Here is a 27,864-nt window from a genome sequence, read left to right on the forward strand (position 1 = left end):
GGGGGGGAAGAAAAGCAAAACTCCGAGGGCCAACTTGGAATGACAGCAATGCAACATTGTTGGATCTGAGAGCAAAGAATCTAAGGAAACAACAGCTATGCTAACAATCAAAGTAAACATGTGTGTATGTATGTATGTATGTATATAAATATTTGTGAATTTTTCTTCAATGCAAACATTTTCAATATGTGTGTATGTACCATATCGAATATGAATGCATACTTGTGTATAAATGCATAAGCCATGTGACTATTTATTTACTTATATACATATGTACATATGTATTTATATACATAAATAGATATAAATAACTGTGTTGAGCATATTTAACAAATCCGTAGAAGAATGTATCAAATGCTCAAAAAGAAAGTCTTAACTTCACTTACAACTTTAGAGAGTTATAGTTCATTTCCACCAAGCCTTCACGGTAATGTATGCCTAACTATTGTAAAATGAGATTACAACTCGAAGGATGTAATCGCTCATTATAATTAATAAGCAAACCAAAGTCAAAAAGCAAAAAAGTAAGAAATAAACCATTCCCATCGCCCCATGTTCAAATTCTTAGAAACTGAGCTTTTAATTGCATTCAAGCTTTTGGTGGAAATGGGCTATTATTCTCATGGCAAAGATTTTAGTTTTTTTTTTTTTATAATCAATAATATCATATGGATTTCTGCATGTTAACAAAAACTACATACAGCTGCATCATTAATATCAAGAAGATAGTGAAGCCACCGATCGGTAGTTATGTACACTGATAATCATCATTAATCGTCTTACTGTTGCTGCAGCTGTAACTGTTTGTGTGGCTGTTGCAAGCAAACTAAAAAAACAAAAAAACAAAAAAAAAAACGGGTCAAATACCCGTCCATGTACAGGTAAACAAAGTACGCCTTTTCTGGCAATCAGATACAAACAACAATCAGCAACGAAAACTACGCGAATGTCATCAGATCAGGAATTCGCTGATGCTGCTGCCAAAGACCAAAGTCAAAGACAACAATAACAGCAACAATAATCGCATCACTGACAAAAATGCAACAATCGACAACATCGAACGCACGAATGCAATGGATGAATGTAAGCGATGTTGCTGCAACATTTCTTCATTGCTGCATGAAAATTGAGGACACACGCCAAGTGGTTTACATTATTCGTTGATGTATGTATGTTTAAACACATTTTTGTTACATATCAGCTGAATGCATCCATATACATACATATGTGTGTGTTGTATGCATGTGTTGCACAGGTGAGCTTACTATGAATGGGAAAAAGTCATAATATTGCATGCACTTGAGTGCTTACATACATTTGTACATATGTATATGTATATGTATTTGTGTATCTACATACACATATTCCTGCTGCATGATTTACATTGACTACTCAGAAGTAGAAAAAATAAATAAATATTTGCCACATTAGGCCTAGCAACAGCGGCATGGCCATGCAACATCCACTGGCATTGCATACATACATACATACATTTGATTGGCTTTTTGATGTCAGCTTCGGAAATGCTTTAGAAATGCATGGCTTGAAGCGTGTGCTCAAATGCACTTACATACCTATGTACATATGTATGATGCATGCGAGTGTGTGCGTATGTGCGTATGATTGACTGCTTGACTGATTTTGTGGCTGGCTGCCTAGCTGCCATTAGAGGGGTCAAGTGTTGTTGGCCACTTAAAGCGCATGTGTTTTTAGTTAAGTAGGTATGTATAAATATTTGCTTGTGCATAAATAGTTATTAACCTGTTAGCCTGGGTACTTACATGATAGACAGCTGGTGGCATTGTATTGCACATAGTAGGGTGCACACTCGCAATAGCCACTCGCCGAACAGGCGCTACCCTTAATGAAATCCGTGCAATCCATATCATGTTGGCACCTGGAGCCTAATCTCGGTTCGCGTGGCTGCTGTGCTTCTGTTTGTAGCGCACAATTCACCACCAGAAGAAGGAATATCTGTAATGCAAAAAAAAGAATGGTTAAAGTTAAGTTATGAAGGTAACATGATTCTGTTTTGCTATAAACTACATAAATACATTCACTTAATCACTACAACTTCATTCAGCAATTTGTACTGGAAAACAAAACACTTAGTGTGACAGAATATATTAATCAATTAGTAACGCAAGAACAACCAGCAGCTTCCTTACTTTTGACGAATAAGTGCTGACTAGATCTACGGTGTTAATCCTTTAAAAGTCACTCCGGCCTTAGACCACTTGTAAGGTTTAGTACTTTGGAGAATGTCTTTTTCCAGATTAGAAACGACATTCCTTCTCCAAGTTGAATAAGTGCAATACAACTTATAAGTGAGCAATCACATACTTAGTAGTATATGTAAGCTCAGAAGGTCCCATTTTATAGAGATATTACCTTAGCTTACAATTAGCTATCAAATGTCCATGACATTTCTTAGAACCTCCCAACTAATGTTAGAGAGTCATTCAAAGACTACGCGAGTGTGAGTTATACATATTTTCGATGTGTTTGCAAAACCGGCCATCGACCAATTGCAAAACCGCCTATCTTACGACACTCAAATTTTGCAGGAGAGCGAAAAACCGTTTTTTCTTTGAAGGCATTGCCTTGATAGGCGATATTTTCTCTAGCTATTATTTTACAAATCTGTTGTTTTAAAAACGATTTTACGATTCTTATGCATAAATCTCGATGCCTGGAGTTCAGGGTTACCAAATCTCTTTTTTGTCCCAATGGCGATTTAGGCGGTTTTGCAACTGGTCGATGGGCGGTTTTGCAAAAGCATCGACGATATTTTGTCTTTCTGCAACTTGAGCGTTCTCTCAAGTTTTTAAAAGATCTGCATCTCACGAGAGCAGATACCCTTTCGTTGCCTCCAAAGCGATTTTCACCTGAAACCCCCTGTTAGGGGTTGCAAATTTGTCCAGTAAACTTTTTAAATTGTTTCTTGGCCTTGATAACTTGTTTAGGTGTGTCTAAAGCTCGTAATGCTGTCTGCGTGTCCGACATGATGCTTACTCTTTTAGGAACACATTTGGCAGTGCCAGGGTATTCCAAAAACCTTCTTGTTTGTAATTAGTATGGTTTGAGGGAATTTGAGATAGAGCCAATCCTGAAGCAGACCTTTGTAGCAGGGACCGAAAGCGCGTTCCAGTTTTGATTTATATATTTGTAGACAAACGTTTTGAGAGCAGTTTGAACGGAAACAAAATGAGAACAAACGTTTTAGGAACGTTACCGTAAAGAACAAAATGCGAACAAAACTCGCGGGAACGTTCTCAAGAAGAACAGAATGAGAACGAAACTTTGGGGAATGTTTCCAACAAGAACAAAATAAGAACGAAAGTCTCGATAACGTTTTCAAGGAGGTTGAAATAAGAACAAAAGTCTGGTGAACGTTCTGCTAGACAACAAAAGTTTTGAGAACTTAACGTTAAGGTTGAGAGGGACGCCTGCGTCGTGGTATGAAAAATCGTTTCAGTGAGAACCACGATTGTTTATTCTAAGCTAGAGGAAAACTGGATCATTTAAACTTCCAGGTCGTTTATCATTAGGGTGAACTATCCATTTATGGCACAATTTTCCATTTTTTGTACAAGATAAGTTCGTGTCTTAAATCTTTCGTTTACTTTTTTTTTTGCATAATTATATTTCAGTTCTTTTTTCATTAATTTTAATATTCAAATATTTCAAACTAATGCAACGTTATGAGACAAATTTTGTTATCGCTTCCATTCATTGCGAATAGTTCAGGGAATATTTTAGTTCCCAAATTGTTCTTCGAGTGAAAATTCCTTAGTTAGAGCAAACAACTAGATAGACCTTCTGAGATTGAGGGCAACATCTGTTTTGCCCACCTGCATCAGCTCGATGCCTTCCAGTCATTGCTGAGCGAAATATTCACCCACTTTCTGATGGTTGCTTCGATGGCCGAAAGTAGGTGTGCTAAAACTGGTTGCGGACCAGTGGCCAAATGGTCAGATGTCTCATTACCAAGTACTCCTGAATGACCTGGCAGCCAGAGTAAAGCAAGTTCGTTATGTTTCCCATCATAATTTAGTCGAGAATAGCATTGCCACTGCAGACACGTAAACTTCTTTCCCTCCATCAATGTTCCACCCCTGGGGGTCCACCTGGACCACTTTGGGAATCACTGCTGTAAAGGTAGGTTCGCTTCGATGTTGGTGAGCAGTAATTTTTTCTTGATAAATTTCATGAAGTGTGTTGCAATTAATGAATATTTTTTCAAATTTATTAACAAAGATAAATGGTCTAATATCTGGCCCATAAGAATAGGTCATTCAATTTGAGAATATGTTCTTTCATTGTTCCTCGCGTAATCCTTTGTTTAGCAATTTTCTTTGTATCGCAGAACTAATTTCGTAAAATTAATGTTATTAAAGCCACGTTTTTAAACGGCAACACAAACAAAGTCAAAAGTGTTCTTACCTATTTAGCTTCTCTAGCTTACTTAGCATGTCAGACAACTGCTTTTGTGTTGCTAATTATACGAATATGTTCGTCTGTATGTATGTATATAAATTGGCTTTCGATTTTATGAATGAAATTCTTCTTTGTTTTTTTTTTTGCTTTTCGAACAACAGCAAATTACTATGTATAAAATAGAGTAACACAATAACAGGGCAAATTAACGGTAATGGGCCACGCCCAAAAGCAGCAAAAACAGCAACAATAACAATGTAGTTTTTTTTTTGAATGAAGTCAAGAACAAAAAGGTAGCACATCAATGAGGTGGCGGCAACAACTGTGACGACAATAACCAACCGGCATGCTGCTGTTGTTCTCCTACAGTTTGCTATTTGTAGATGCCTGCTAACCGGGTTGTGAGTCTTATAATTGGAGCTACGTATGTATGTGCATAAGAATATACACAAATATGAGCTTAAATGCATGTGTGCATGCACGTATCCATCTCTAGCTACATCTAGTACTCGTATGTACATTAGGGTGGCCCAAAAATGCATGTAGAAAAAGTAAAGTCGGAATTTGTATGCTCTCACCCCCTAGGATGGTTCGATACCGAAAAAAAGTATACCCCTATTTTTTTATTTTGAAATCAAAATATATTTAGAGGTCGCTCAAAGCGCCCAAAGTTTTCCATGTACATATTTTATATGGAGAAAAAACAACTTTTTGTAGAAATGGTATGGAATAGTATCAATATTTTTCTACCAGAAAACTCTGTTTATCTGCAGGATAATAACAACACCCAATTGTTTATTTAACCATTTTTTCATCGCAACTATATTTAATTTATAGGTCCACCAAACACCTACAAAAACCCCGAAAAATGCAATGGGGCGACCAATAAAAAATCGTTGGTATTAAAAAATGGTTAAATAAATAATTGGGTATTACTATTGAATGTCTCCTGAAGAGAACCAGAGTTTTCCGATCGAAAAATATTGATTTTCAAGAATTCTATACCAGTTCTACGAAAAGTTTTATTTTTCCCATATAAAAATACATTGAAAACTTTGACCGCTTTGAGCGACCTCTAAATATTTTTTGATTTCAGAATAAAAAAAATACGGGTTTACTTTTTTTCGATATAGAAAAATCCTAGGGGGTGAGAGCATTACAATTCCGACTTTACTGTTTTTGGACCACCCTAATGTGCATACATATGTAAGAGTAAATAGCTATCTTTGTGTTCTACGTTCCGCTGCTTGGAGGCTTGGCTTAAGCTATAATTACGTAAATTCAATCAACCCACCAGTTGTTCAGTTAGACATACAAACAATTTGCACGGCAACTAGAAATTTTTATAAATATGACTTGAATGAAACGAAAATCTAAGAGAAGCTTAGTTGCGAAAAACGTCATCCAACGGGCATTGAACTCGCAACACTTGTGCACTTGCTTAGCCAAGAGCATTCACAAGTATTCATACATACATACATATGTATGTATGTATATAGTAATCTTCGCACGTACGGGAATTTTAATTTCCTAATTCTATTTTGTTCTAAGTCGTTTGTTCGCTCCATTTAAATTACAACAGCAACGTTTACAAAGTGGCAGCTAACCGGCAGCCACTTTAGCCAGCCACATATACGTGTTGCGCATGTGCAACACCTTAAATCGCTCACCGGCACTTAGTTTTTTAGTGCATGCATACATTGTATGCAATACACATACATACATATGTACACACATCCACTCACATTCATATGCAAATTTGCTGTGGCACTATGTATGTACAAATGTGATCGCCTCATAAATTCTCACGCCGCTTCCGAGCCGTAGGCCAACATATTCGTATGTATGTACAGATGTGCATAGGCAGTAGTGTGAACACAAACACACGCATGTATTTATGTATGTATGCAATTATATATGTAAACTCCAAGCTGGCGCTGCGCAGACGCAGTCTGTCAGTCGCTTAAGTCGTTGCGTAACATTGTACCGTTCGCTTGCTTTTAGCAACCTGATAATCTAATTAAATCCAACTTAAAATTTATGGTTACTAATTAACATTGATTGAAATACATACTAGTCTGCGGATATATGAATCATGCCGACAAGTTAAAGGAGTAATAAAATTATATTAAGTAATATTAATGGTAGCTAAATGCCAGCGTGAATTATTATAGCCCGCTAGTAATCGAGTTGTTCGAGATACTCAGAACAAAATGTGTAAATGCAGTGTGTAGGAATGTACTATGTATGTATATAAATACAGTGTTCCCCTTTTAATTGGGACCAAACAAGTAGATAATTAAAAGAAAACGCGATTTTTTTTTTTTTATTGACGCATGATTTCCCACATTTTTGAAAAAATATATAAACCCTTGACGAAGGAGGTTTCTAAAGGGTCACTTTTTAAATAATAGTTTTATTGAAAAGTTTGAATGTAGTTTTTTTCTAAATGTTGGATTAAGGAGAAAATTCGCCACTTAGTTATAAAAATGATTTATGCAGTGGCTATTTTTGAAAAATATTTGCCAGATTGCATTAATTTCCTAATTTTTCTATTGAAAATTTAAAAGGAGCCGCTTTTCGTTTCCTCTCTTTATTGAGTTCTGCCCTACAAATGGTAAATAGTTCACTACTGACAGTATCAAGAATACCTAGAAAAAAAGTTATTTTCTCATAAATTGCAAAAGATCGCAACATGAAATTGACTAATGAAACTCAAAACTCCTCATTTTATACGTTTTTGATAGTCCAATAGCTAGTTTAACGAAAGCAATTTAAGTGAAAAATTATTGTTTTATTTTAACTTATTTGGAAAGTGACAGCAAAAAAATTCTTTTCACTTAAATTGCTTTCATGATACCGACAGTAAATAAATACGGCCAACATTTTAAAAGCCTTTTCAAATTTAATTTTTAAGAAAAAAGTTAATTAAAGGCTAAGTAAGGAGTATGTATGAAAAATTAAAATAAAAATATCAGCATAGATCTTAATCGTACTAACTTATTTCTTTATTTTTGATAGTTTTCAAATTTTTTAGATAATTATTAACTGAAATATGGTTGTTCACACCACACAAACTCGATTTCAATATTTCGCTCACACACAACGACTTTGACCACCTGCTACACAAAACAAAAGACAACGTTATTTGATATGAAGTTGTCTTTACCAAATACCAAGAAGAACAAATATATTTTTCTAGGTACGAAAAATGATTTTTTACCACAAAAAAGTTACCCACAATGCGTGGCCGCTTCATTAGACAGTTTGCGTCTTGCCCGAGTTATTGGCAAGGAATAATTTAAGTGGTAGTCAATTAACCACCTGTACATGAGCAACTAAAAATAGCTTCGTTTTCTAATGTAAGCGTTAAAGTTACGTTTACTAACATGGCAGATAAATTGTTCCTTACTTTAAAGTATTTTCGATTTCTTATCTTACCGGTAAAAATAAATTTGTTATTCCGAAATTACGGCAACGCGAAAGTGAAACTTCACTACATTCGTCATAAAATTTTAAAGGTTGGCAATGCATCATAAGCAAATAAAGAGCAAGAGCCAGTGTTAGCAAAAACTAAAACCTTGGTTGAAATATCTAATATATCTGACTCACGGACCAAAACCAAACCAAAGTTGGGTACAAAATTTTAAACGCTACATCGGGTGAGCAACAATTTCTCGTTTCGAGAAATAAATGCGCTGATAAGAAAACGAAAACTCGAATATCGAGGCGAGAAAGTGGCCGGTATTCTAAAGGTTAGATGGCCCTAAGTTGGGGAAAATGAGTATTTATTTCATAGTCCAGCACGAATGGACACAAATGCTTTAGCCTTCTTCAATGATCCTAGATGTATTAGCCGTGAAACCGTATCCTTTTAGTAACATCAGAAATTTGTAGGATAATTTTCTCGATGTTTTTACCCCGTGAAATTTGTTTAAAAAAAAGTGCTATTTAAGTCGCTAAGGCTTACCATTAATTTTTGGCATTTTTTTTTTTTTGTTAACGCATTTTTTTCATACATAGTAAGTATGTTCAAAAATTTTTTTGAAAGAGAAGCAAATGAGCAGCACTTTCCACTCGCACTTTATTTAAATGAGTTACAAAACTGCTAGCCACATTTTTTTCTAAAGATTCTAATTAAAAAGTTTGAAATTTTGGTGAAACATTAATTTTGATAGTTTTTTGCACAAAGCTGTAAATTTGGTATTATATAGTTTTTGTTAGGAACAGAGCTTTACTGTCATAAAATAAATAATAGACATTAAATAAACTAAGGAAAAATAGCCAAAACTTACTAAAATATCAAGTCCTAATTTATATTTTGGTCACTGTATGTATTCCTTGATTCGAATCGCAGACATTCAGATTAGAAAATAATAACTGTTTATTGAGGAAGTTACGACCATATACCAACATCACCTAAAACTCGTTCATAGGCATGCCATTTAAATGAGCTGTTAAGGCGTCGAAACACCGAATACGGGACAAATACAGGACATTAAGAGAAATACAGAACATTTGGCGTCCCGTATAAAATAAATGAATTACCAGGACAACGGGTCAAAAAAGAGGACTGTCCCGTATAATACAGGACGGATGGTCACCGTAATTTACATACATTTTTTACTATAAAAGGGGGTATCACTGTAATTGTTCATATACTCTAAATATAAATTTACAGCCGGTTTCAATATCAGTTTAAATGGAAAATGATTTTTTTTTTTCTGGCAATTTCCATATCAAAGATTTAAAAAATTAAAATCATTTTTCACTTAAATTGCTTTCGTGAAATTGGCTTTTAACGCTTTATTTTTCAGTGTTCGTCATAGAAATGCACATTTTTCAAAATTTCGCACTACTAACATCTTTATTGATGGCTAATTGATATTTGCATTGAAACTAATTTAATCATCCCCATCTAAAGCTGTCAATGAATCGTCGTTATTATGCGAAATGATTCGCATCAGGTTAATTAAGTGATCAAACAAATTAAGCGCTAATCAAATAATTTGTTTTGATTTCTCCAAATCTCTGATATTTTATATCTCTACACACTCAAGCAGTTATAATGCTACCACCTTCATTTATAACTAAATCACTTAATCACTTTGTTTTATTGCATACACTTAAGTGCTTATATCGATCAGTAACGATGGCTTGGCTTGTCCTCTCTTCTCGTTTTTATGTGAAACATTCGTTTTTAATTAGACTTAAAATGATTTTCATGAGATAAACAAATTAAAAGTAGCACAAATTGTAGCGGAATATTTTATAAAATTAAACGTTTCGGTAACAGTTTAAGAGCGTTGTAATCTGCTGTCGGTGTCGGAATTTTAAACGCTTTTTAGAGTATATGTATCACGCACGTGTGTTACGTGCTGATCAAGCGCCGTCGTCGTTGTTCATTCATTAATATTTTGTACAACCGCTCGTTGTGGCTGCAAACCCAAAACCTATACATACACACACATATGTAAGTATATGTAATACTCTCTCGGACCGGCAATTTCCAGCTTTACCTAATTCTTGTCATTATTATTCATTTATTCGGACACTTTTGAAAGCGCAGGTTGACCCAATAAAACCTGTGGCGACAAAATATTTTTGGTTACTTATTTTTTTGTTGCCACCTGGCCGCTTGGTTGCTTTCAAAAATAAATACCTTTTTTCTCTTTTTTTTTTTAATTCCACTCAGATATCTCTTAAATTACCAAATTATCCACACTTTTTGTTCGTTTATTGTGCTTCCATTTCACAAATCTATTTACCCACATTTAACTCTTTGGAGTGGCACTTTTGAATGGTAAACAAGTATTTTTTTACTGTCTTTGTATTAAAAACAAACACGGCCGTGGTAAAAAAAAAAATTGTTTGAGTAAGCGATTTTTTCTGAAAATGTGTTTCCTAAAGTTATTAGTTACTTATCATATTGATATTTATGAAATCTAAAATTATTAGCAATTCACTAAACTAGAAATTGTTGCTACGCGAATTTATGAAAATATAAAATAATAGTTTAAAAATCTAAGGATGCGTTTTTATTACAAGGTGGACTAAAAAGCAAAAACTAGTTTATAGATTTAAAAGTTTCATCTAACAGAAACTTTTTTAAACCAGCTTAAAATAGAATTAAAGTAATTAAAAAACAAAATTAACTTTAATGAAAAACAAAACGTGGAATGCTTGATGCCAGTTGTTCTGAATATTTTTAAGGGGTTCCGACATAACTTCCAAGGAACCGTGTCATAAGTGTCATAAGTTTCATAAGTGACATAAGTAAGGTCTTTCCCAATTCTGACAGAGCTGGTGGTATTGCTCAACGTCGCTTTAACCACCGCCGTATTAGTTTGACGGGGATGCCAAATTCAGATATAGCGGCGCGCAGGCAACGCGCAGGCCGCGGCGTATAGGCAACTCCTTTTAGTGCCGTCGAAAGCTTCTTTAAAGTCGACAAATAGGTGGTGAGTGTCGATGCTTTTCTCGCGGGTCTTTTCCAAGATTTGGCGTATTGTGAATACCTGGTCTACGGTGGATTTGCCAGGTCTAAAGCCACACTGATAAGGCCCAATTAGTTCATTGACGGTGGGCTTCAGTCTTTCGCACAATAGGCTCGATAAGACCTTGTAACCTATGCTTAGAAGGCTGATCCCGGGGTAGTTGGCGCGAATGGCGGGGTCGCCTTTTAGTTTGGATTGGGCAGAGCACACTTAAATTCCAGTCGTCGTTCATCTGACCATATTCTGCATATGAGCTGATGCAAGCACCTTATCAACTCCTCGCCACCGTATTTGAATAGCTCAGCGTTATTGCGATTCGTACCTCGCCATAGTCAGGCGGAGGAACATCGACTCCGGCATCATCGCTGGGGGATCGGGTTCTTCTTCTCCACAACTTTCCGTGCTGCTACCATTCAGAGTAGGGCGGAAAAGTGTTCCCTCCATAATTTAAGTACGTTCTGAACATGGTTATGAAATTTTATCACTCCTATTAATTAATACCTAACGGTTAGTTCCGTACAAGCGATTTGTGGAAGAAAGCCTTTCACCATTTATCTTAGTTCAAGATCAGCATATTACTTTTTAAGTGTACAAATAATTTCTTCCTTGAAGGTTACTTCTCAAAGCATCAACAAGTCTATTTTATTATCGTTTTCATACTTTGGGGCATACATTTTTCTTTTTCAACAGCAGATTCCTCATGAACTTGCTAATGCCCACAAGTACTTTGTGATTATGGTCAAAAGCGTATACAATTTTCTCCCGCCGCCTTAACGATCGATCATATGAGTAACGCATTTCCTTAGAACACAATAACAACAAAAGCAATTATTTCATTATAGGTGCTCGTATATTTATACAGATATAAAAATACCTAAGCTAGTCATGGTTACGCTTAGAACTAAACTAAGTACGTTTGCTGCTAAATGTGTACCAACCGACAGTTGCGCCTGCGCACTAAGACAATGCGTCAGTCTGGTTGCCCATTAGTCGTTGCTTTAAGCTAGCTGTCCGCCCCCATTACATGCATTTGACTGTAGCAAACATTTAATCGAAGTCTTTAGCCGACTATGCACCCCATCAGCAGTAGTGGCAGTAGCAACAGCAGATTTTCCATCTAGACAACAACAAGTGAAGTGAATTTACCGCCATCACTCAGCATGCAAATAGCTGTTGGTTGCTGATTGTTGTCGAGGCAAATGCATGCAGATCGCTGCCTTCACTTCATACTCGCACAATTGTTGTTGATGCTGTCTGTCTTATGAGGTGTTGTGATACCTTTTATAGGCAGCAATAAAAAATCAACTAGAAGTCAGTGTAGCCGCAACAGCCTGAAGAGTTAATGCGAAATGCGCAACAAACATTCAATAAATCTACCACAAAACTGGTAATACAGAGTGATATGTACATACGTAGTAAGTGTGTGTGTGCGTGCGTGTGTTGGTGTATGCATGCAATTGTTTATATAGGAAAATGCATTCGTGCACACAAAAACACAACAATCATCAAATAAGAACAAAACATACGCATCGCACTTTAAGTATGCGCCATTGCTGAGAATGTGCATATGTATGTATGCAGGAAATGCAACGGCGAATCTCACGATCAGCAGTGGAGAACAATAAAAAAGCCAGCCAAAGAGGCGCAGTGTTAAGTCACTCAAGTTTGTTAGTTAGTTAGACAGTCGAGGTTTGGCCAACGCCATCGCCAGCTAGCTATGCAAACGCTCTAGGCATTAGGAAGCTGGCAGTCTGTCAGCTAGTTAGGCATTGAGCTATGTACATACATGCATATGCATGTGTGGTGGTTGCATGCCAATCCATACACACACACACACACACACATGCTTCCAGTCAGACATAATTAAGGCACATAAAACATTTTTTAAATTACAATCGTGTTTTATGGCACCCTTTCCCCCGACTATGCACCGCCTCCTGCAATGCAATGTGCAACTTTTCGGTGTGAGCCCCACACGGCACTATGTATTTGTATCATCCAAAAACATAGACGATTAAATTGTAGCATGCACATACATACATACATAAGTGCATTGCTGGCTAAAGTAAAACGCAAATTGAAAACAAAAGCTGCACACACTCCGCCACAGCCTGAAACACAAATACGCAAAGGCCAAACGTTGGAAAATTGAGCAAAAAATTAAAAAAAAAAAATTGTCTTGCATGTCTGCATTCTAAATGACTTATAACGACTTTTGCTCGCATGCCACTTGCAGGCAGCGCCAACATCCTCCCAACAGCCAAGCTTGGCTTAGCTGCAAGCGACAACATCATCAGCGCCATCCTCCTTCGAGCGCGAGGTCTCTTCTAATGCATTTTCTGCATGCAAGCTACCGCAATTTGTCCATTTCAGCAATCTGCTAGCCATATCCGTTTGTTTGTCCTTATTGTTGTTGATTACCAGCGCCGTTGCTTGTTGGTGCCGTTCATGTCTACGCCTGATGTTGTCGATGGTGATGGTGATGGTGATGGTGATGTTGATGTTGATGTTGATGTCGATGCCGCGTGTTGTTTTCGTTCTAAATAGTAGTTGGCTCATTATTGAAATCGTTTGCGGCATTGTCTAGCAGACACAACTCAATTGCTTTACAATTTCGCCTGGCCATATTTCCTTGAAATGAGAATTGTGAAATTCGCGGAAGTTAGTGGAAATAAAATTGTGTGTAGAAATAAAAAAAGTTGCATCGATCTACATATGCTTACTATTTTGTATAAGATTTTAGCAATCAACACATTTCAATTTTTATATCATATCTACTAAAAGCTGTGCTCCACCCGCGCAATCATTGAAGGACCATTGGTACAGTGAAACAAGGTTAAGGAGTTCCTCGATTAACAGGTGGTCCATAAAGTGTTTTTTATCATATGTTATTTTGACAGTGACAGCTCTTTCCCGCTGGAAATCTTGAACGAAAGTCAACATAATACCTTCGCGGAACGAAAGGAAACGCTTTGCACTTGAACAACATCATATTTTCTAATGAAGCGCATTTTCATCTCGGCGGCTATGTTAACGAGCTAAACTTCCGCATCAGGTAATTGTCGAGAAGCCAATGCGTCGTCAGAGAGTGAGAGCAGTCACCAGACTGAGAGCAAATCCCTTATTTGATTAGAAATCATTTTAAGGCAATCATCACGCGAGGACCAATACCACACTGTTGGTATTTGGCAAACAGTTGGGGCCCATCCAAAAAAACAGAATGAGGGTACAACTGTTATTGTCCCAATTTGGCAAGCCTACTTACAGTGCTGACAAAGTGGCATACTACAACAAACCAGAGATGTTTTATGAGCAAAGAAACTTACCAAAATTTTAAGCGTCCTACCATCCTACCAACGAGAAAAATAATACCAATTTTGTTAGGAAAAGCCCAAAACGGCAGCCCAATGAATAAGACTTCGGACGGATCGCCGTCTAGGTTGCTGTTGAAACTCTGGCGTAGAAACTCTAATTAGCTTAGCAGTATTCATGGAAACTAAAGATCCACTCGGCGACTATGTTACGAAAATTTATTTTTTCAATTTGGACTAAAAAGTTTTGTCCCTGCAATAAACTCTCTTTTGCCAAGTGACGCCAGTTCTCCCAGTGAGTTTTCTGGGCCCTCACTTTCGATGTCCATCCATGGCTGTGGCCGTTTGACTGTTTCAATGTCATTTTACAGTTTGTAGAATTCGTCATTCCATCTTCTTCTCGCAAATAGAGCTCCAAAACCTTTCAGCTTTGTTCGCCATAATCCATGTTTCCGTGGCATATAAAAGGTCAGCAAGATGAAAGATTTGTAGAGCCATGCAAAATCTATTAAATATCGCTCGTATGCTCATATGCGAAGCTTATATAGACCAACAGCAAAAAGTATAGCAGGTATGGATATCGAATTTCACTAAAAAAAATCCCTTGCATTCCATTATACCGCATTGCACATGTGCGCATACATAGGTATGTATATTCCAGACATATGCGCAACCTACAAACATTCCGAGATTTGGGCAAATTCAATTGGCACACCATATAAATACATACATTTCTTCTATTTATATTTAAATGCTATTTACTTATGACTCTAACTCGCCAATTTTTTAAGCGATCACAAGCTTTTTGTTAATGTTTAACACAATCAGTGTTTGGCGATGTAACTACATCCAAAAAACAAAACAATTCTGCCCGCTTTTAAGGCGTCGCTAAAGCAAAATCTTTTAGGTCAATATTTTAGATCGAGCTTCTTTTCCTTGGCGAATTTTCTTTCAGTAGAAAAGATTTCTGCAATGGAATGCAAAGAATAACCAGGTATTGTATGTAGTTACTTAAATATGAGTCTACACACGCATTCTCATAGATTTCCGTGCGCGCGCAGCAATACATGAATGGCTAATGCTGCGTGTCGAACACTGAGTACAAAACGAATTTCGCATTGAGAACTTTTGCATGAATGGAAAAAAAATTATGTCGAACCGCTCAATGGCGGTCTGCTCGACGCGTCGTCGCACGGTAAATGAATGGCCAAAGCAAATAACGGCTAAGAGGCGTGCAGACGCAAGTGAACTTTGCGCAAATCCATTTGCTACGCTTAGATAAATTTAAAAGCGCGTTTGTAACATAAAAAGAAACAAAGCAAACACTTGAATGAAACCACGAAGCTAAAGCACACAAAGCGACATATGTGTTACGATGCAAAAGATAAAAGGGGCAAACGTGTTGCGATAATAATCTGAAAATGAAAATCGACAATAAATTTTAAAGCAAATAATGAGCCAGAATAGGTTAAATGTCTGCAAAAATATATAAAAAAAAAAAAAACGTTTGAAAGTAAACCAGAAAGAACTTGAGTTCAAGAAAATGGGTTAGTCGCATTAAATAGTATATCTATGTGGAGCAAATTTTAATTAAAAAAAGTCAGCGACGAATGCTCAATGCGACCAAACGCGGCTTTAAAATTTTTATGAGTTATAAGCTTTTATGAGAGGGAATCTGTTATTTTTTAGTGTATTCAATATTGATCATAAATAATAGGGCGATATATGTATGTATGTAGTTTGTGATTCGAGTTTATTCTCGAATAAAATTATACGTCATATGGGTGAAATAAGGATGATGCATCTGCACATCTATTACACTGTGTGACAGCAAAAAAAAAAATCAGGCAAACAAATCCGCATACCCAGGACCTAGCGCCCAAAAAACGGCTTAAGAGGTAATATGATGTTTAAATTTTTTATTTATCTTGAGAAAGATCGGAAGAAAAAGTGCAGAACATGCTGAAAAAAATATATTTTTTGACGTTTCTACCGATTATTTTGTTGGTTATTGATATTTTCAACAAATTTAATAAATCCATTGAATCCACAACTATGTATGTATGTATATATTGGCAGATATGCGTACTGGAATTAAAACAAAATGTAAAAGAAAGCATGAAAAAGTTGTTGCATATTGTATTTGTAGCATGTTGCAATTGTTTTGTTTTTCTGTGGACTTTTACGCTCTTTTTATAAAGATTTTCAGCCCGATTCTGTGCACTTGATGAATTAAGAAATTTTGTAATTTATGAAGAATTGGAATTTTATTGCTATTGACAAAAATGCTATTGACAAGCGTTTACAAATTGAAATTCGTAAGAAAATTTTAAGTTTTGTGTATCCAACATTTTTTTCAATTATTTAAGTACCACATGTGCCGGCATTTGAACCTGCGAAACACAGAATTATCAAGAAAATACAGAACTGGGCGGTTTTTATGAGAATACGCCCTGTGAAATTTTTCGGTGAATAATTTTCTAGAACATTTGAACACTTTTAGCGACCTCTCAAATGCCATTTTATTCAGACTTTCCAAAAAAAAGGTGTCAAACCGACCGGTAAAAAATAAATGTATGAAGAAAAAAAATATTTTTTGCCTAAAATATTAAATTTTTTTAAAACTGTTGATTATATAGAAAAACGTTATATGAACAGATTAAAGGAATTGTAATTTTTAATTTTTTTTAATTTGTTTGAGCAAAATCGGACTAGTGGTTCTCGAGTTATGTCAAAAAAAGGCCACCAAAGGTGACAATTTCCCCTATATGATAGTTATATATATAGTTCGATTCCTAGACGTGACCCAGCGAAACGCCGGGACACGTATAACTTCTCTTTTACCGATATAACTTTCCCCGGTAGTTTGAACCCTTCCCGATCACTGACCCCTACCATTTGTCTCACAGTGTTATGAGTGCAGATGGATATACCATATTCTGCTACTGATAGCCCAACGTTCCATTTTTCTATGTTTAGAAACCGTATACATAGATTATATTGAAATCCTAAACCGGCGTTATGTAGTCAGTGTTGACTTCTAAGTCAACTATGATTCCATTATGGGGGCCTCTTTTTAATACAGCCAGTATCTTCTCGGGTCCGAAATTGGTTGTTTTCCACATTTCATAACTTCGCTAAGTTTGACGGCGCCCTGTGGTGGGTTAGTGGCAGTTTCTCTCAAAACTTCTGGTAAACATATCTACCTAATACCTCTATCTATCGCAGGCCTATGTAATTTTTCTTTGAGGTATGCTTTTTTGCTTCCCCTGCCTTGCAAGCAAATTATTCTCACAAGCGCTTTTTGTGTCTTCAAGGTTAAAAAAAATTTCCCACGCGCACTTACTACTTCTAATTAATGAAGTGGCTTTTATATCCTTAAATTAGCCTGCATACGGAAAATTTTATGTTAAATATAAAAGCACTACGAGTTAGTGGAAAAGGTCTGACTGCTCTTTTATGACTTCCATTAAGTTTCCAGAAAAGAAACTTTCCAAAATAAATTGAAAATAACCGCATTTCAAATTAACTTCATAAAAATGCATGGACGAATGTTGGTAACTATATACGTGTATGTATGTATATGTGTGTGAGTGTGTACAAGTTTTCTTCATATACAAAAATGTGTGTGTGTTTTTGTTGTATTTAGTTAGACAAAGAAAAAAGTTTTACTAGCTAGCTAGCCATAATGCCACAATTTGCTTACCACTAAGCCACGCTTAACCGTTAAAGCGTTTCGAGCAGGCTGTCGTCGTGTGTACGCCGCCATGTCGAGATGCGCAAACTGCCCCTACGGCCACGGTTGCTGCTGCTGCTGCTGCTTCTTTCTACTGCAACAAATCGGTGTCTTCTCTGTTCGTTGAGGTTTTTGTATTTTGTTTATTTGTTAATCTTTTTTTTTTGTTTTGTTGTATTAATGTTAGTAAAATGATTTTTTGACTGTTTACTGTTGTTTTTTTTTTTCGTTTTTGATTAGCGGTATTACAACTTCGACTATTTCGGCGTTTTCTTGTAGGAATTTATGTTTGTATGTAAGTATATATTTGCTTATGGAAATGTACGAATACGTTTGTAATTGCTATTAACGCACACACACCGGCGCAAGTACAATCGTGTAAGAGTATGAGCATACACAAGTAGAGTGGAAGGGCGTAGAGAGCGGTTTGTGCGCGCGCACGTAAACTTTTTAGTTTAGTACAAAATGTTGCGATCCATATGCGTTACGTTAGCGGCACGTGTATGTATGTGTATGTGTGTTTGTGTTTGTGTTTGTGGTGTATATGGACGGCAGTATCTGTATGAACGAGAAAAAACAAATGAAGAAAAGTTAAAAAAATTTGTATGAAAATTATAATAATTATTTTTTAATGTTAATGTTTGCACACTATAAATTATGAGCAAAACAAATATACATACGCTTACACAAATATACATATATAAGTAAATATGAAATATACAAATGTAGATACATACATATATGTCTATATGCAACTGAATGCTTTCACATGAATCTCACCTGAATTGAACTCAACTGAACTATAGCGGTAAGTTGAACAAGTTAAATGGCTTTCATGTATAGTAAGTATGTATTAGCATGTATGATGTATGTAAATATGTAAGTATTTTTGTTTTAAATAAACGGAATTCGAAATGCATTGAAACGGCTGAGGAAAGTTACGAAAAAAAAAAAACGTACATCTCTAGAGTGACTTCTGCGTAAAGCTTTGAGTATTTTATTTAGTACAAAGGAATACGCTTAGGTCAACTAGCAATGGAAAAAAATGTGAACGGTAACAATAAAAACAAAACTAATAAATCAAAGATTGCAAATAAATTAAAAGAAAACTCCAAAAATATATACATACATATGTATATGTACGTATGTACCTTCAGATCAAAGTGATCCCTCGTAACAGCTAAGAAAAGAGAAAAAAATATCACCCTTCTTTAATTTCTAATTATGTACTATTTGCACCTCTGCGAAGTCATCGAATGATCTGCAAGTCAAAGTGTTAATTGTTAATTAACTTTTCGTTAAGCCAATTAATTTGATTCAATTTTATCCTGCTGTGCAGTATTGTCTTTTTTGTTGCTGAACATTTCTTTTCAATATTATACGAATGAGTGCATAAAAAAAGAGGCCAACAGCTGTTTAAAGTATTTAAATAATTCGAAATGAAGAGGTGAGTGTTTGAACTTTTATATAATGAACTATTGAACTGGATTTTACATATACATATACATGAAAAAATTATATTAGGATAATTTCATGTACAAGCGGAAAACGATATAAATTTAAAAGGGTAAAGGTAAAGGGTATTATCTCTATTTCAGTAGTAACCTCTTTTTAAATGACTACATTTCATTTATCTGTTGAAAAATATTAAAAAAATAAAAAGAAGTTGTAATTTTTTTCAATGGAAACTTATTTTATGAATAATTACTTTACACCAGTCACAAGGAGATGTCCCACCAGTCACAAATTTAAATATTTTTTTTATATTTCTATTAAGATTATATAAACCTAATTTTTATTGAAAACAAAATTTTACAACACAAATACATCGTTCGTGAAGATTAAGTGATTTAGCTAAAATTCATCTTTGAGTGCACAAGGATAAAATAGAGTTCTTTTCAGTGTATCACCAGTTACCTTCATTCAAATGATAGTTCCATAAAACTTAAAAACCATTTAGTGTTTTTGTTTAAGCAATTTTATACATTAGTTATAGTTCTATGGTAAAAAATATCTTTCGCTGTTGTAGAAATTCCGACAACATAGTTATAATTCACAATTTATCACATTTTGGAATAAAATCTCCCACCAGTCACAATGGAATGGCCCATAAATGCCTCAATACCAAAAATGCAGAACTATTGAAATTTCGAAGCAATGAAAAAGACAACAGCTGTGAGGCTCAGGTCAGAATATCGGCAATTTTCAAACGATAACAACTTTAAAAGAAGGACAGTATGCAACGCATGTACAAATACCTATACATACTGGAAAAAAAACAAATATGAAATACCGTTTTTATTTGCAATATGGGAGAAGCGTCATTTCATAAATACCCCTTTGCAAAATATTTGTCAGATGTTATCACACAAATGAAGGGACGGACGTACAATTCCATGCCTCTCCGCACAGCAGATAATTTCTCTTATGTGAAATGCACTCAGAGGTATTGCAGAGTCGACTAACAAGTATTGTAGAGTAAAGAGTAATAGCGTCTCAGGAATAGTCCAACCGGTGACAAGAGGCACCATAATATCAACCAGGCATTCATCGACTGCTACGAGGATGTCAGCATATGAGTAAGGAATAAGATAAATGACAAAAATTTAATGACAAAGTTAGTCACTCAAAAATACCCGTGGTATTATTAATTTATTTAAAGTTCTCTTTTCGGGAATTACTAAATGATAAAAATAAAGCATCAAATTCGCGTGATAATCGTTTTCCATTTCTTCTAAAAATTTGTTTTGCTGCCGAAGGTATCTTTGAATGCTTTTCGAGCCATAACATTATTCAGTCTACGGGTTAAATTTACTTTGTCAAATGTATAAATGTGTGAGATAAATGTACGTATAAGTAATCAAAATTCGCTGGAATAGACGGAAACTTGCACGTACGTCAGTGTTGAATGCAAAACAGCCCTAAACAAGCCAAGTGGTTAGATGCCTTTCTAACAGGCAAATCTGTGTGATCTGGTATCCAGAGTAAAATAAGCTCAACCAACATAATTAAATCTAAACATGAATGCCAGAACATCTTTAAAAATTATAAGAAGCCTGGTCAAGGACTATTTAAATGCGTTTACAAACTTATCAGCTTGAAGTGCCGAAGCATATTTCCCCAAAGAAAAGTGAAGCTCACACATATTAAATGTGTTGGAATGAAGCCAGTACCACCTAACATTCTAAGTTAAATTCAAATGATCGCATTATCCTGGCCCAAGGCTTTCGAGGTCTTGAGATTAACGTGAGACTTTTGTTGAGCTTAGCAACCAAAATTTGTTCTAAATACTTTCCGGAAGAAATCTAAATCAGAGCTTCTTGACTCAGAACTCTAACTTTCTCCTTCTAGTGATGATAACGACTACTTACGAAAAGCAGTCATATGCAGTACTGTCCTTGAAGTATCCTCAAAACAAAAAAAAGTTTAAGAAGTGGACCCGTGACATAAAATGGCCTCTGCATACCACCGATGGTCTGTTAAGCCTGATAAGAAGAAATATATTTGTCAGTGCTTTTTAGCAAAATAGATAATATGCCCTTGAGAACTGCTGAGTTAAACTAAATTTTGTGGTAAATTAAAAAAAAAGTTGCATTAGTTCTTCTTTTTTTTCATTTACAGGCATTTCAAATATTTGAGTTAATTATTGCCTTAACCATCCTGACGCAGCATCGCGACGGCCCCAAAACTCATAAAACTCTCTCTCGCATTCCCTTTTCTACCCTCTCCATCTCACTCTCTTATGGAATTGACAAATAAGTTTTACTGCTGCTTTGTTATGACTAAACAAAAGACTTAAGAAACGAACCTGATGTAAAATAATTACTTGCACATTTCAAGCAAATGCCTACAAGCTACGAAGTAGATGTTTCGCGTTTGTTATTTTGTATAGAGCCGAATTTCAATTGGGATACACATTTTTTGAGGAAAATTTGTAAAATTTTATTAATTTGTTTTATTAGTTTTGATGAAACTTTATTGATTTTTTTTCCATTTTTCTACAAAGTTTGAAACTTGGATTTATGTATATGGCTTTTGTTATATAATTGACTGTTTATATAGTATTATTGATGATTTCGTAAAAGTTTCGGTCGTTATACCTTACATATGTGGTCCTATTACAGGCTACTAGAAAACTCGCTAGGTGGCGCTGCTGTCGAATTAATCATAAAAGTCTTGTTTATACACCGATGTAACAACAAATTCAAAATTTATGCTACCTGAATTAAGTATGAAAAATAAGATTCCGAATGGTTCTGCATAGAACAGACTCAATTGAAGGCGCTGCAGTCGAAATATTTAGCAACCCCTATGTCTGGTCTGCTTTTGCCCCATGTTTATGTGGCACGAATTTACTTTTCAGATGGCTAAATGAAGGATGGACCCTAAACACGATCTTGCGTCTACCTCCGCTTAATTAAATTACTCCGGAAGGCCATTATTGCAGCAGTAAGACACAAATAAACCAGTTCATGTATCAAAGGCGTCGCTGCGCCACATCACCGCGTACGGGTGTATCAAGAAGACGAATGTCTTTGGCAACTACCTTGAAAGCTCTTTACTGTCTTTCGAAAGACTAATTGCAAGATTTGCAAACGAGGAGCACATTGTGTTACGCTGTTCACCTTTTAGCAATCACTTTTTTTTTAAATAAAAATAAATAAAAAAAATATATATATTTTAAAATAATAATAGCTAATAAATAAAAGAAACTTAAAAAAAAGTAAAATAAAATATATAAAATGAAAAGAAGCCAAAAACAAATTAAAGTATTTATAAAAATTGGATGACATTAAAAAAATGCCAGCCGCCCTTCAAAATAACCCTCATCAGTCCAACTCCAGCTACGCAGTCCACAATATTGCTGCGTCCAACTTGTTTCCACGTTGGACAGATGTGTCGGATCTAGGTTTGTCCTAAGATCGGGTTTGGCCGGTAACATATATATATATTTTTTTTTAAAACAATAAAATCGAAAAAATTAACTGGAAAAAAATTAATAAAAAAAAACAAAAAAATATATATTTTTATTTTTAAAAGAAAATCTAAAAATTAATTTAAATAAGAAAAACAAATTTAATTAAAAAAAGAAGCGAAAAATAAATAATCTTCAAAAAATCTAACCCTAGAGTACTAACCATATTTTACGCACGTTAGTTATTACTAATCTGATCGTCGCTTCGACGATGTCTTGTTAAAACCCTGTTGTTTTACAAATAAAAGTAAACTAAATGTCATACATATTATGAAACTTATAAATTTGATATTTGAACTTAATGATAAAAAATGACTTTCATTTCCATTAAAACTCAAAAATATTATTTATTCAATTAGAATAAAAAACTTTGCATACACTGCGAAAAATTAAAAAGGTTATTTTTCATTCAATACCCATCCTACTATGTTGAATCCAGTTTTCCAATTACCCAATACAGCTGAACACTCCAATGGACTCAATATGTACGTATGTATGTATTCACGCTTACAAATATACATACACACATACGTACACATTTAACTGTACTTATGTTCGCCTCCATGGCCTATGGTCGCTTGAATTTGCAATTTTCCTGCCAAAGGGCTACCTACAACAACACATCACAGCGCCACATCATGTTCATTAACATTTTCACACTATTCTGGCATTAGTCTGCAACATGTGCCATTTGTGGATGTGTGTGTGTGTGTGTGTATGCACCTCAAGTTCACCACATCTGACCACTTGCTGGCTGTGGTGGTTGGTTGACTTTCTTAACTCCTTTCCCATATTTTTTATTAATTTTTTTTTTTTGTGTCTTCACCTTTTATGAATTACGGTTTTGTTTTCTATTCGAAATCATTTTACTTTTTCTCTTGTTGCTATATATTACTTATTGTTTGTATTACAAACAACTTTGAGGTTGCGCCTTTAAGCCACGGCTTTATGTTAGCGGTGTCTTGTGACCATAACTTTTTGTTTAATAGTCGCTTTGGTATTTGGAGCACACTAGTTTCGGTCATGACAATAAACTGAAACAACGACTTTTATTACCGCTCAAAGGTGAAGACAGCCTGCTGGCATACATACATACGTTCATACATACACATGCCTTAAATAATGTAGTAAGTATATTCATGTTTATATGCAAAATGTTAAGGAGCTGTCAGTGTGCACTGAACCAACATAAAATGTGATAGACAACATCTTTATGGCTTAATTAAGTTTTGGCCGGCGTACTCATACCGCAAATTGCGATTTCTTTTAACATTTTGTGATTTACAACTAACACTCACATCGGTTAGTTAGTTAGTTAGCTTGCACATTTCAGCAGCGATCAGCTTAAACACCATTGGCTTCACACAATCACACACGACTTTTGCAATTTTCTTCGCAGGTGGTGTGTAAAAAAAAAAAAAAAATAAAAAAAAAAATAAAAAAAAACAATAACAAAAAATTGTCAGTCGGTCATGATGCAGTCAGTGCACATAAACCAATCAGTCAGTTTTGTACTCTGTTAGTCAATCAATTAGGCAGCGAATCTGTTAGGCGGGCCAACGGCTGCCAGGTGGCTATGTGGTGTATTGATATTTATTGTTCACATAGAAAAAAAATTTCCACTTTCAAGAGAAAGGCGCACCGTATCGAACGAAGTAGTGAAATGTTGATGCGTCGCATTTACTATTTAGTACCGCTCGCCACCCAACTCAAACCGCTTTGTATTCCATTGACTCTTTCTTCTTTCCACACCTATTTGTACTTTTAACATCTGCCATGAAATTTGGGAAAATTACTTCTGCTTTAAGGCTTTTTACAAAAACTTCATTTTATTCACGAACACCACTACACACATGCATATTTACTTTTGTGTGTTGTGTATGTATGCCAAAACTCTTAAATAAATGTTTATGGCTAGAAGCCGTTTAAATTTATTTCGTTTTGTGCAGTGAAAATAAAAGCAAGCAAGAAAACTTGTTATTTTTTAATTAGATATTTGTGATGTTTGTTGCACAGTACACACTAGCTCTAGCTCGTAGTAACTTTTATGATATTAACTTGGATATACATGCATAGGAACATATACATATATAGATAGCAACCTGTACGAAAATGTGTAAATTTATTTGCGGATTCCGGTAGAAAAAAATTTGTATGCGGGCAAATCTTTGCTTAAGCCGACAAACCGCTAGAAATGCGCATGGCAGTTAAAGGACGAAAGTTTAGATTTTATTGTGAACTAGCCAAGACCCGGCTAGCTTCTCTGCGCCTTAAAAGTGTTTTATGTTGTTTGTTACCCGTATTTTATCAATTTAATTAAATACAATTTTTCAAACAGGTGGCACCGCTTCTAAAAAATATTTTCGGCAGTAAACTTATCCAAACCTCTTCAGTTTTATGCCCATATTGCAATATTTTATTTATCTTAACAATTAAATTAAATTCAAATTTTCAAACATGTGGCAACCTCCTCAAAAATATTTTCGGCTGTAAGCCTTCTTAAACCTATTTCTTTTGACAGCTATATTTCAATATTTACTCTACCTTGTCAATTTACTTATACTGCAGTTTTCAAAGAGGTGGCAACTCTCTGACTTTTTTTCTTGTTTTACTTTAAGTTAGACCTCTAGCAATATATCATGCACTAGTTTACGAGTGATTCGCGTCCAATAAGCGACAGACGCACAGATAGACGGACAGACAGACAAAAATTCTAATAAAGACGCCCCATATTAATTTTTCTTTATTATCTATAATGTACAGACATCGGCCTGTTACAATTTTATTATACATATCACTATTTTCGAAAATGGACAATAAACATTTTATAGTAGTCTTTTTTTTTAGCTTGTACCTTAACTAAGAAAAGCATTTTTAGGGGTTCCGAAAGTGCACTAAACCCACAACTTTTTTTTTTAGTTGAATTTTTATTATGCACAGTTCTTGTTACCTTTGTCTGAACCATGCGTATTTTAAACCTAGCTTAAATACTTATGTTTTCAAAATGAACACCTAGTCTAAAATCGGCTGCAGTTTAGAGGGCGACAAACGTTTGGAAAATAACGTTTATTTTTTAATTTGTAGGGTTTTTGACCTACACATCTCCTAAATTTTGAGGATGTGACTAAATCATATATATATATATCTATATATATATTAAAGAAAATCTAAATTTACGTAGGTTTCCATTAAAAAAGCTCCTATAAATTTGTACATATATTTATTTGCAGAAGGCATCTGAATTTGAGAAATTTTCTCGGGGTCCCTCCATATAAATCCTTATATCTTGTAATAGAGCGTTACGTAAAATAAGTGGACAGTAGCAGTTACAACTTTTATTAAATCACTATTTAACAATTATTTTTTGACTTTTACTTAATGACTCTTTAAATAACAGTTTTTTTATGATTTTTATTTTATAAGTCTAATATAACAATTATTTTAGATTTTTAGCTAAATAATCTGCAAGTAAAAGTTAATTTTGATTTTTACATTATATATCTTTGATAACAGTTACTGAAGACTTTTATTTATAAAATTCATCAATATAAATCAGTCGCTGACCTTCATTTTTAAAATCATACTTATAAAAAAATCATTTGTATAAGTTGTAGTAAACTTTGGTTCTCCAACACTTTCTTATCTGCGAAAAATGATACATGACTTTTATACGTATGATTCAAAAAATTAAAATCGGTGACTAATTTTTATTGATGACGTTTATAAATAAAATCTTCAATGTTATCGAAGATATATAATATAAAAATCAGAAATAACTGTTGTTTACAGGTTATTTAGATAAAAATCAAATATATATTTTTTTTTAATTTTGCATACAAGTAACAAATAAAAATTTATTTTCAAATTTGATTCTCGGTGAAAAAAGAAATCGATTGATACGTATGTATCACTTATTTAGTTGTAGAACATTTCATTCATCGTAAAATTTTCAATGACACTTTTCATCAACAACTGTTATGTTCGGTCCCTGAAAATAAGTGAACATGCCCCTCTTATTAAGCAAATGAGCCTCGTATTGAATGTGTACTAGAATTTTTAAACAGATTACATTTTTTGATACATAAGGACACGTAGGTATTGAAAATATTCGTTACAAATTTTATTCTTCAATATGCGTGAACATTTTTCAATATTTTTTTTTTTTTAAACTCTACACAATTTTTTATTTGGTACTTTGATATTGTTATTCTACCTTAAACACAATTTTTAAATAATTTTTGGAATTTATAATATCATTAAAATTACAAAGTCCTTTAAAAAAAACCTTGACATTAGAGCGAAAAACTAAAAACGCTGTTTTACCATATTTGACCCATAGTTTCGTGAGTATATTAATTGCTTCGTGTATTTTGAAGTTTTTTTTTGCTTTTGTCGCACGGTGTAATAAAGCCAGGGTGCAAACTAAAAAATTTCCATACTAAACAAAAGACTTAAGCAACGAACTTTTTGTCTGGATTCTCTTTTAGAGGATAAATTAAAGCAACTTTATGCGCCCTGAGTTAAATACAAATCTTTTTGTTGGCTCATATGGTAGAAAACTTTCTGATCGTATTATAAATGATCGCTTAGCTGAAATTGGCCCTAAGTATTTAAATTTCCCTAAATGTTAAAAATTTACATGAGAAAAAAATGGCTGCAATTAAGCAATTTCTTTGCTCCAAGTGACTCACACTACATATGCATATTTGGTTTGCTGGCTTACGCACATTTAAAGAAAAAGAAAGCAAGAAATTCAATTTGGCAGTGGCATTAGTAACAGTAGCAAACAAAAGTAACAAAAGTCTGATGAATGGGAAAGTTGGAAATTATTAGAGAATACTTTCAATGAAATGGCTCGCTACATAAATACGAACTGTATGTACATATATACATAGTTAATGTATA

At 34.6% G+C, this 27,864-nt stretch overlaps 1 protein-coding gene across 2 annotated transcripts in view; it reads right to left on the minus strand.

Annotated features, from left to right (window-relative positions):
* The window catches only part of LOC118747791, a 62,634-nt gene that overhangs the window by 26,528 nt on the left and 8,242 nt on the right, over positions 1–27,864 (minus strand). For both annotated transcript variants that reach the window (XM_036481923.1, XM_036481924.1), the window contains exons 2-3: positions 17,955–18,542; positions 1,782–1,974 (exon numbers count right to left, since the gene is read on the minus strand). In XM_036481923.1, coding sequence (XP_036337816.1) covers positions 1,782–1,974; positions 17,955–18,017 — 256 coding nt within the window. In that variant the 5' untranslated portion in view covers positions 18,018–18,542. The remainder of the gene's footprint in view (positions 1–1,781; positions 1,975–17,954; positions 18,543–27,864) is intronic.

The sequence above is a fragment of the Rhagoletis pomonella genome, unplaced genomic scaffold, assembly GCF_013731165.1.
Source record: "Rhagoletis pomonella isolate Grant_MI unplaced genomic scaffold, Rhpom_1.0 Rhpom_scaffold_00012, whole genome shotgun sequence".
Lineage (NCBI taxonomy): Eukaryota > Metazoa > Arthropoda > Insecta > Diptera > Tephritidae > Rhagoletis > Rhagoletis pomonella.